At 53.7% G+C, this 10841-nt stretch overlaps 1 protein-coding gene across 1 annotated transcript; it reads left to right on the forward strand.

Moving 5' to 3' along the window:
* The first annotated feature begins 554 nt into the window (after window positions 1-554).
* SNX20 (sorting nexin 20) lies at window positions 555-10045 on the forward strand. Its single transcript, XM_026011710.2, has 4 exons — window positions 555-675; window positions 4185-4323; window positions 5765-5916; window positions 7260-10045. Exons 2-4 carry the CDS (start codon window positions 4194-4196, stop codon window positions 7926-7928), a joined length of 951 nt encoding a protein of 316 aa, XP_025867495.1. The 5' UTR covers window positions 555-675; window positions 4185-4193; the 3' UTR covers window positions 7929-10045.
* The last annotated feature ends 796 nt before the right edge of the window (window positions 10046-10841 follow it).

Here is a 10841-nt window from a genome sequence, read left to right on the forward strand (position 1 = left end):
AGAGGGAACCTGATTTGGGACTCGATCCCAGGACCCCAGGATCACGATCTGAGCCAAAGGCAGACACTCAACCATTGAGCCACCCTGGCGTCCTTCCCTGGTACTTTCTGTTGGGAGTGTTGAATGCAGCTTTGCCCAGAGAAAGGCACCAAATGGAATTGTGAGTTTACCCTATTTTTCTTCCACATCACATGCTGGCTCTGCATCCCACCAGCTCTGTTTTCCAAAGCTCAGTCTCCCCATCTGTTCATGGGGCATGAGGGCCCCCATCAGGCCTAGCTCATAGGGTAGAATAATGAATGTTAAAGAGGAGTGGGAGACGCTGTTTGAATGCCAGAGATTATCTGGGACTCTGAGGGACAGCCAAGCTAGCTGCAAGGCTGTGTGAGGCCCAACGGGATCCCTCAGAACCGGATCCCTCGGGGTGGCCCTGCCTTGCCCCATCCTACCCTGTCCCTGCCCCGTGGGGCCCGCCTGTCTGTGGGCTCAGTATACTATCTGTCACCAGCCAATGGGCTGGGGCCACCAGGAGCAGGTCACACAGCCTATTTCCTGTTTTCAAACGGGGAACTTAGAAGCGGTAGCCTTGCCGGAGCCTAGAAGAGAGGGGAGCTGAAGGCAGCCATGTGATACTCCTCTCAGATCCCTGGACCCACACAGGACCACAGACTTCAGGTCAGTGTTTGATCCTAACCTCGGTGGGGCCCCGGCCCTTTGAGGCCTGAGCACCCTCCTCCTGTGGCCCTCCCTAGTACCTGTTGGGAGCAGGGCAGGGCAGAGAAGGGTAGGTGACAGCCTCGATGTGTGGAGCTCTCCTTAGCTCATTGGGGTAGAGCAGAAAGCAGCTCCCTGACCCTTCATCACCTCAGTTCTTTTGGGGTATTTCTACAACTCCTTTTGAGGCTGGGGAATGAATCACAGCACCAAAAAGTGGTGCCAGGGAACCCCTGTGTCAGCATAGCCTGGGGGAACCTGTGCAAAATGCGGAATCCAGGACCCATCCCCAGACCAGCCAGAGGGGAGTCTATGAGGTCAAGAGCCAGGATACCTGCTTGTTACAAGCTCCTGGCACCCCAACCCCCCTGGGAGATTCCCAAATGTGTGCCCACCCACAGTGTCCAGGATCTTCTGTCTCACTCTGATGGAAAGTCCTGTGGAGCCCTCCCAGGAAGGAAGCATGGGCTCTGAAGGCAGCTCAGTGTTGCCATCAGAAGGCGGGCTGGCCATTGCAGGCAGGTCTCGGAGGGAGGAGTGGTGCTCAGGGCCTGAGAGGGAAGGGGCAGAATGTCTGCACACAGCTGGACTGAGAGGGGGCTGGGAAGCCACTCTGTCTCCCGGGCCATGCACGGGACCCCCGCCCCAGAGCACCAACATGTGTAGGATTTTCTTATAAAATCTAGAAACCTTTGCTATACAGGGTATGGAGAGGGGAGAGAAGTAACCTTAGAACCTCATGTCTGGTTGTTCCAGAGCTTTTGTTTTTTGTTTTTTTAAGATTTTATTTATTCATGAGAGAGAGAGAGAGAGAGAGAGAGAGGCAGAGACACAGGCAGAGGGAGAAGCAGGCTCCATGCAGGGAGCCCAATGTGGGACTCGATCCCTTGTATCCAGGATCACACCCTGGGCTGAAGGCGGTGCTAAACCGCTGAGCCACCCAGGCTGTCCCCAAAGAGCTTTTGGAGTGACAGACTGTTTTCCCCATTTCAGAGATGAGGAGACTGAGGCCTAGAGATGCCCAAGACTCCACGCGTGCACCAATGCTTAACATTCTTCTTTTCACACACACACACACCCCCGCCCTCATGGTGACTCCCAGCCAACCCTGGAAGAGAAAACATAAGGGAACTGGCTTTGGTTGCTGAATTTGATTTTTATCCAAAGCCCTGGGTTCATACTCAGCATTGCTAGAGCTTTGCTGTTGCACCCAGCCAAGACCATGATTCCTGGGCTCTCACTGGGTCTCTGGGTAAACTGTGCCCTGCTACTGACCTGGCACTAGTGTGGCCTGATCAGGATAGCAGAGCTGGAAGGGCTGGGACAATTGAGGCTCGCCATCACCCATTCTACAGATGAGCTAACTGAGGCAGGTACATGGGAGTGCCCACAGGAAACACTGGGCTTCCACAAACCCTGGCCACCCAGCACGCATTAGGGAAGAGAGCATGTAGACCGCTCACCACCTTTCCTGGGCACCTACCTACCAGGATATAGAGAAACCGTCCCCCATCATCCATAGTCTTGTTGGCATGACTGGGCTTATGGCCCTACTTCCCAGGTAGGGACCCTGAGGCCTGGAGATACTAAATAACTTGCAGACAGACTCACCACTGGTCAGGATGGAAGGCCTGGCTCTTTAAGGGGAGAAGCAGCAAATGAGGTGTGTAGGCTCTAGCAGACTCAAGTGTGTGCAGCCCGGGGCCGGCCATGCCTCTACTCTGTGCCTCAGTTTCCCATCTGTATAAAGTAAGGTTTGATGGAGGAGAGACATGCACTGGGCAGCTGCACAGAGCCACCTAGAGAATGGCCCTGGGTTCCCTTCACCCGAGCTCCCAGATGACCTCAGCTCTCCCCAGGCCAGGCCTATCCAGGAGGCCCTCAGCTCAGGAACAGGGCTGGGGCTCTCTTACAGCAGCAGTAGTCCTGCCCCTCTAGGCCACAGTCAGCAGACGGATTCAGACAGGGGTGGGAATGCAGCAGACAGAGGTGACCAGGGTTCAAGTCCCAGCTCAGCCCCATGTGCCCTGTGCGGCTCCCTCGGATCTCGTGAAAAAGGGGGGTTAAGGTCACATGCACCCTTCTAATCTTGAACTTCTGTCCCAAAGCAGTGCCCCAGCTCTTCACTCCACCTGAGCTAGTATTTCCATCGTCCTGTTGTGTGTGTGTGTATGTTTAAGATTTATTTGAGAGTGAGCGAGAGAGGAGCAAGGGGCAGAGGGAGAAGCAGACTCCCCACTAAGCAGGGAACCCCCCATGTGGGCCTCGATCCCAGGATTTCAGGATCACAACCTGAGCTGAAAGGCAGGTGAACCAACCGCCTGAGCCACCCGGGCGCTCCCAGCATCCCGGTTTCCAATTTGTCTCAGACGTGTAAATTCTATTCCAACTCACACCCTCATGAGGAGTCATTGCCTTTTCCAATATTTCTCAAAGTACTGTCCTGTGTCAGGCATGAATAGCAGGGGCTACTGTACCACGCCTGGGACGTGCGGAGCGCTGAGCTGCTGCTACTTTGCGTGGTCTCCCCGACTTAGCCCTCATGCCAGCCCCGTGAAGGCAGGTTCCGTTCTTGTACCCACCTTAATAGAAAACTGAGGCACACTCAAGTGCAAGCACCAGGTCATCCCGTTCACGGATCTGGGTCACAGACAGAGCTCCTGCATAAACTAGCCCCAGCACTCCTGCTGGCTGCCCTCCCCCTGACCCCGAGGACGGTTCCCTCTGCGTCCTGCCCACCACCTCCTAGCTGTCGGATCGTGGGTGGCTCCAAGTCTCCGTTACTTTATCATAAGATGGAGATAAAAGTCCTTCTGCACACAGAGTCAGTTAAGTGAGAGAGTGGGTGTTGAGTGCTGAGCGCATGAGCTGACACATCACAGACATTCGGCTCTGCTTGTGGGACACGCTCATCAGCAGTGTCACCTGGGGCCAACTAAACCTCAGTTTCCTCTTCTGTGATTAGGAGTCACGACAGATTTTTGTGGGTGTGAAATAAGTGGATATGAAGAACCTGGGTGCAAATATGAAGTGTGTGCAACAAGCCGTCAGAAAGGGTGTGCTTAGAGAGGGAGAGGGAGATGAGAAGGATACATCCTGGTACCATTGCTATGGGCACTGAGATTTTATCTACACCTGAACATAAAATGGAGTGTTGGGATGCTCTTCAGGACAAGCTGGCAGCTTTCTCCCGAGTAATCCCTAAAGCCACTACCTTTGCTTGAAATCACCACATTTAAGATTCAGAAAACTTGATGATAGAAGCATCGTAACAAGAAGAGAATGCCTTGGGCTAATCAGTCCAGCATAGGGGCAGACCCAGGCCTCGTGTGTGGCAGCTGAGTGGACTGCTAAGTGTGGCAGTGGAGGGCTTGGTAGTAGGGACTATGATACAGACCCTAGCACCCCAGGGCCCCCCAGGAACCCCAACGTGACTGGGAACTCACTGTTGTCTCTTGTCCCCCTGGCAGCCTTGGAGCATGGCAAGTCCTGAGCACCCCGGGAGCCCTGAACGGACAGGACCCATAGCCAAGTGCACTGTGGGGGCCAAGCAGGAAGCATCAGCCACTGGCCAAGACCTCCCGTGTCCAGGACCTGAAGGGCACTTAGGTGGGCTTGAGGCTCGGGGCTTGGTCAGAGATAGAGGTTTGAAGATGTTTGAAATACAAATGTGGGCATTTTGAGAGGTGCCACAGGTGAGGGAGCAGCTTTCTTAACGACACGAGAATTCGGTGCCAATTATTTTTCTGGGAGATGGTCCCAGGCATCATAGCAGGGGAGTGGTAAATTGAGGAAAAGAAGGGGAGGAGGCCAGGACAAGGTGTTGATTACTGCTGTGGGGTGACTGGACTCAGTCCCCACAGGGGTCCTTTGCAAGACGTGTGAAACATATCTCAGGGTGTCCCATCCAAGAGGCAAGGAGGCCAGACTACTACTACCCACCAGTCCCATCCTTCATCCTCCAAGGGAAGCTCCAGAACAGGCTGCTTTGGCTGGAGAAGGCCCTCTGAGTGAGAGTTATGGAAGGAAGCCAGTGGGACATTTCAGAGCAGTGAGTGCCAAGCAGCATGGCCCAGCGCTGACAGTGTCCACAGTAGCGTCATCTCCTGGAGCAGATTGATGTACTCATTCATGCAGCCCTTCAGTAGGTGCCTGCGGAACACCTGCTCTGTCCTTGGCCCTGGGGAAACGGAAACAAATCCAATGCTGCTGCCCTTCGGTGTGGTGGGGAAACAGCTCTGTGAGAAATGATTAGAGATGTCACAAAACCGGTTGTAGGGACAAGGTGGGAGGCCCTGACTCTGAAGCGAGGGGTTAAAGTGACATAGGGCTGTGTTTTGAAGGACACAGTGGAGAAGGGCCCCTGGGCCCCATTTCCCTGAAAATAAAATGCACAATGATCTGTGCATTTCGCTGGGGAAGGACTCTAATCTTTCCCAAGATGATCAGAGTGGCACATGGCCAAGTGAGGTCTAAGGAACACAGTTTTCCAGGTCAGCAAATAGGAAGGTTGCATTAAAGGCAGAAGGAGTAGCAGGTGCAAGCAAGAGCACAGCATGGGGTGGCGAGAAGGTAAGGAGAGTAGGGAGGATCCCACTGGGAGTTGGGAGTTGGGGGTGGGGTGGGGGGGTGGGACTGGAGCCCATCATCCTCACTAGCTCCCTCCACTGGTCGCTGATGTGTGCTCAGGAGTCCAGCGGCCACACTGGCCACACCGTGTCAGTGTCATAGGGAGCAGAGCCGACGGAAAGCAACAAACCTCCATCCTTGGGTGTTGGGTGTCGGAGCGTGGGTCTCACGGGGGGCCAATCTGCAGGCCGGAAGTGGATGGTGCAAAAGAAACGTACCGCATCTCTCAATGGAGAATCCAGGGGGGGGGAGAGGATGGGCTATCAGGTTGTGCTGCAGCTGGGTGGGCGCAGTAGTCTGGGCAGGCAGGGACGGGGTGGGGGAGGGGGTAGGATGGCTCTTCCAGATTTGGACACCCCCATCCCAGTCCCCAAAATGCACTGACCTGGTGCAAGTGCCTAAAGGGTGCTGTCCTCTGCAGATGCCCACAGCAGCCCCAGCCCCAACTCCAGCATGACCACCGGGGAGCTGCAGGAGTATTGGCGAAAGGAGAAGCGCTGCTGGAGGCGCGTCAAGCTGCTCTTCGAGGTCGCATCCGCCCGCATCGAGGAGAGAAAAGTCTCCAAGTTTGTGGTAAGATCAGGCGGGGATGGTGTGCCTTGCACCACCTCCCTCCCAACCCTGGGCGAGTCGGTGGAGCCTCAGCCTTCCCCACTGTGACATGGGCCCAACGCCCTTGGACCCACAGAGTTCTAACAGAGACAGGCTTCAAAAAGCAAGATTTTGCACTGGGCATTGTGTGAAGTACTGGCAATCAGAGATGTGTGAGTCACGGTCCCTAATCCTGAGAAGGAACTAACCCAGATGAATTCCATGTCATCCAGAACTAGCCATCTATGTGTCCCTTCAACACAATAGTTGATACCACCAATCACTGATATTATTAATAATTACATATTTAACATAATGATAGATAATAATCATTAGCCTATTTTTCTTTAAATCAGATCACCTTTTAAAAACATGAAATAAGTATCTTTTGAGGGGAAACCAGTATCTCATAGCATAAAGAGAAGGTCATCGTTAGAGTAAATGTGAGGAAAGCCAAGTGCTGTCATTAGATTCCAGCTGGTTAGGCCACGGCTGGTGGCAAGCGCTGGGCTTAGGGGCTACTCTCTTCATTAAAACAGAATTTCCACCTGTGCTGGGGCAAGGCATTCACATCCAAGTAGGAGCCACGCTCAACCCTTCTCTGTGCATTGCTCCCTCAACTGGGACTGAAATAACAACACCTGACACTGGGTGCTGACTGCGTGTTGAACAGAGCCCCCCTCACCCCTGTGGTTGCAGTGCATTAACTATAATGGCATCCTCACCCCGAGGAGTGAGGTATTGTTACTATCTCTATTTCATGGATGCAAAAACCGAGGCCCATAGTGGCTAACGTACCTAAGACCACACAGCTAGACTGCGGCAGGACTGGAATTATAACCCAAAGAGCCTGTGCCCTTAACCAGTATTCTCTAACTGGAAGAGATCTGAAAAAGCAATCATTTTCTTACCATGGGACATCACCACCAACATACCACCTAAAACCACCCCTCAAGTGTCGCACACTCGGGAAATGCAGATCTAACCTAAGCTCCCCGGTGCAGGAACCCGAGGTCCAGTTTTGATGATGGAAAGCCGGGAGCCCCCCCAGGCCCCCGGCACCACCTATTCCTGTGGTCTTGGTCCCCCAAGATGCCTCCATGCTGCCCTGTTTGTTATTCTCGGTTGGCCTCTTGTCACCAGCTGCAGTTATAGCTCAGCAGCAGCTGGTGGCAATTTAAAACAGAATCGCAAGTAACGATAACCTGTTTTCCGATCTGCCTTAAATGATCATCATCATTAGTTTTATTTGCCGGGGCTCACTCTGTCAGTTACAACCTTCTATTAGGATGTAGTCAAATTCTCTCTCTCTCTCTGCACCGCAGATGTACCAAATCGTCGTCATCCAGACAGGGAGTTTTGACAGCAACAAAGCTGTGCTGGAACGGCGCTATTCAGACTTTGAGATGCTCCAGAAAAACCTCCTCAAGACGTTCCGGGAAGAGATGGAAGACATCGTCTTCCCCAAGAAGCACCTGATGGGCAACTTCACGGCGGAGATGATCTCCGAGCGCAAGCTGGCCTTCAAGGAGTACCTGAGCCTGCTCTACGCCATCCGCTGTGTCCGGCGCTCCCGCGAGTTCATTGACTTCCTGACGCGGCCCGAGCTCCGGGAGGCCTTCGGCTGCCTGCGCGGGGGCCAGTACGGCCGCGCCCTGGACATCCTGGTGCGCGTCGTGCCCCTGCAGGAGAAGCTGACGGCCCACTGCCCCGTGATGGTGGTCCCGGCCCTCTGCGCCATGCTGGTGTGCCACCGCGACCTTGAGCGGCCAGCCGAGGCCTTGGCGGCGGGGGAGAGGGCGCTGCAGTGCCTGCAGGCCCGGGAGGGCCACCGCTACTACGCCCCCCTGCTGGAGGCCATGATCCTCCTGGCCTATGGGCTGGGCAAGGACTTCGTATCGCTGCAGAAGAAGCTGCAGGAGTGCCAGCTCCGCAAGCCCAGCCCCTGGGGCTTCACCCTGAAGGAACTCACCGTGCGGGAATATCTGTACTGAGCCCCTTGGGAAGGCAGGCTGGAGATTGGGGCTCACCATGGCTCAGCGGGCTGTTTGGGGGTTCATGTTTGGTGGGAGGAGCCGCTTGGCTCTAACTTGCTGAGTCACCTTGGCCCAGTCCCTCCCCTGGTCCTCCATGTCCCCATCTGTGTTGAACAGAAGTGCCCCTCCCAGGAGGGTGTGGGGGGCTTGGAAGCCTCTGCTTGTGTCCTGTGTCCCTTTGATACCAAGCTCACTTCACCGCAAAACCACAAACCCAGCTGGCAAAACGCTGGAGAGTAAGCTCCAGCTTTCTGATGCTTTTGTGGGTAGCTGGAGGGAAGGTTTACACTGCACGCCATGGACAAAGTTTAACCCCCTTCCTACAGATGGCTCTCTCCAGCTGTCCTGTCTTTCCTCTCTGTTCCTCCTTCCTCGACATTGCCTGCAAAGAACCCCATCATTATCCTAACTATTCCAGCTCTTCCTCTTAGCCTGTGGACCTGGCTCAGCAAAGCAGAAGCTCACCCACTGCTCCTCAAAGCCAGCTTCATCCCTGGGATGGGACGTATGTCACCCTTGAAAGGGTAGAAAGATGCTGGGCCAGAACAGCATCCTGTTATGAGAGTCTGTAAAACAAGGCATTTTGAGGAAAGGAAGTTGCCAACAATTCTCTGGCTAGGATGCCATAACTCATTGTCCAGGTGTGTTTTCAATTATAAGGCAACTGGCCCTTGAAGGGGCTCCTTGAGTTATGTAGACAGAGCCCCGGAGGGAGGTGGGAGATGATACCCAGTGGAGCCTCTGGACAGAACAGAGACTGAATGTTTAATGCCTCCCCATTTGAGGGGCAATGTTCTTGGAACCTCTCTGATGGGTTGGGTTGCCCTTGACTGAAGTCCACTGTCAGGAAAGGATACCAGGAGCCTGGACCTATAACCTAGGTTCAACACTGGAGCTAATGGTACAGACTGGTTTGGGGCAATATGTGTTTGAGCCTGGAAGTCCCTAAAGACCTAAACCATCTGTCTGAGCTTATGAGTGAAATAAAGAGCCAGTAACTTGACATCTTAGCAATGGGGCACCAGTTTGGCCTGTACAGGGATCCAGCTCAGCAAGGAGATTGCTGTAGCAGTGACTGGGCAGTCACCAAACTGCACCAGAATGTGTTCAATAGCGACACTGTGTGGCAGCAGCTGTGTGGCAATCAGGCTCGGCCCTGGAGGCAAGAAACAGCCTGACACTTGTGACAAAGAAAGCCTGGGGTCTCTCAATTTGCTCAGGGAGGAAGACACTTTGAATGGGAAATGCTGGACCTCTGGGCATAGAGAAAATTAAAGTGTTCAGTGGAAATATAAAAGGCCGTGACTCTATTTCTGATGGTGAAGGAGACCTTGCTGATTTTGTAAGTCATTTCATCAAATGGAAAAACACCATCAACTATCAGGTGCCCCAAATATGCCCTCAGAAGGGGAAAAAATGCCCATCACAGGAAGTTTCCTAGGGATTTCCAGTCAGAAGCTGGGAGAGAAAAGAGGCAGCTCCCAATGTAAGGGTCAATGTGGAAGAAACCAGAAACAGAGAAAGGGACAATCAGGAAATGGAGGAAATCAGATTTGGTGCAAGGCAGGGGGTGGGACTTTCTTCCTAGGATTTGAACTATAAGGCTTGGCATCTGAACACACACAGTGTGGCCCAAAGTACTTCAAGCAGAGAGGTCATGGTATAGTGGTCTCCAGTACAGGTGTTCCTTGTACCTGGCACCTCAAAAACAGGTTCTCTCTGAGGGAAGTCAACATGGATTCAGGCCAACTGAGGGAGAAAGTCATTGACTCCAGAGGTACAACAGGGTGGGATGGGGGGAGCATGTGTCTCAAGATCACATATACCTGGTATGTGTGTAGTACATAGAAGTTTTTTAAAAGCCTAAAATATGGGGGCACCTGGGTGGCTCGGTCAGTGAAGCATCGGCATTTGGCTCAGGGAGTGATCCTGGGGTCCTGGGATTGAGCCCTACAACGGGCTCCCTGCTCAGTGGGGAGTCTGCTTCTCCCTCTCCCTCTGTTGCTCCCCATTTGTACTCTCTTGCTATCTCTCAAATAAATGACATCTTAAAAAATAAAGCCTATAATATGGGATAGAAGGAGTCTATGAGATCATAAGCCTCACCTGTCTTCTCCCTTCCCAGGCCTCTTCCTGTCCACGTGCCCCCCAGCCCAGGACCCAGGGATCTCCGAGTGAGAGCACTATGCCAGCCTCACCCAAACCCAGGAACCCCACTCTGGGCACTCGGGCCCTAAGTGGAGGGGGCTTGTTCCATGCAAGGCCTCCCGTCAGCTGAGATCAGGTGACCTGAGGAGCCTCTGTGCCTGGGATACAGGTCTCTCACCCTACCCCAAGCCAGGATGGGAAGACAGCACTGCCAGTGGCTGCCCATGCACAAAAACCCAGAGGTCCCTCAGCATTTCTGGAGCCCAACTGTGTGTCCAGTGCTCTCCTCATCACTGCCTGTCTGGCTCTGTTCAGCAGATACTCATCCCATTTTACAAGTGAGGACACAGACCCCTGATAGGTGAAGTGATTTGTCCAGGGTCCCACAACTAACAATGTGGAGAGCAGGAAATTAAACTCAGGCCTGTGTGATGACCCCAAGCCTGTGTCTTCCTCCCTGAGCCTGACTCTGGAGGGGAGAGGGGAGAGGTGGGGGTAGGGATATATGTCCCTGATCCTCTCATCCTTAAAGGGCCCTTAGAGATCATTTCACTCCTCTCTGTTTCTAGGTGGGAAACAGGCAGTGAGACAGAGACAGCTCCAGGAAGGGCAGACAGAATGATCCCGGGCTGGGTTTCCAAGAGGCCATTGGTGGGGGAGGTCACCCCACTGGACCTGGAGGCAAGGGGTCAATCTCAAGGCTGGGGCCAGGGCCAGTGAGCC

The sequence above is a fragment of the Vulpes vulpes genome, chromosome 2 (genome assembly GCF_048418805.1).
Source record: "Vulpes vulpes isolate BD-2025 chromosome 2, VulVul3, whole genome shotgun sequence".
Classification (NCBI taxonomy): Eukaryota; Metazoa; Chordata; class Mammalia; order Carnivora; family Canidae; genus Vulpes; species Vulpes vulpes.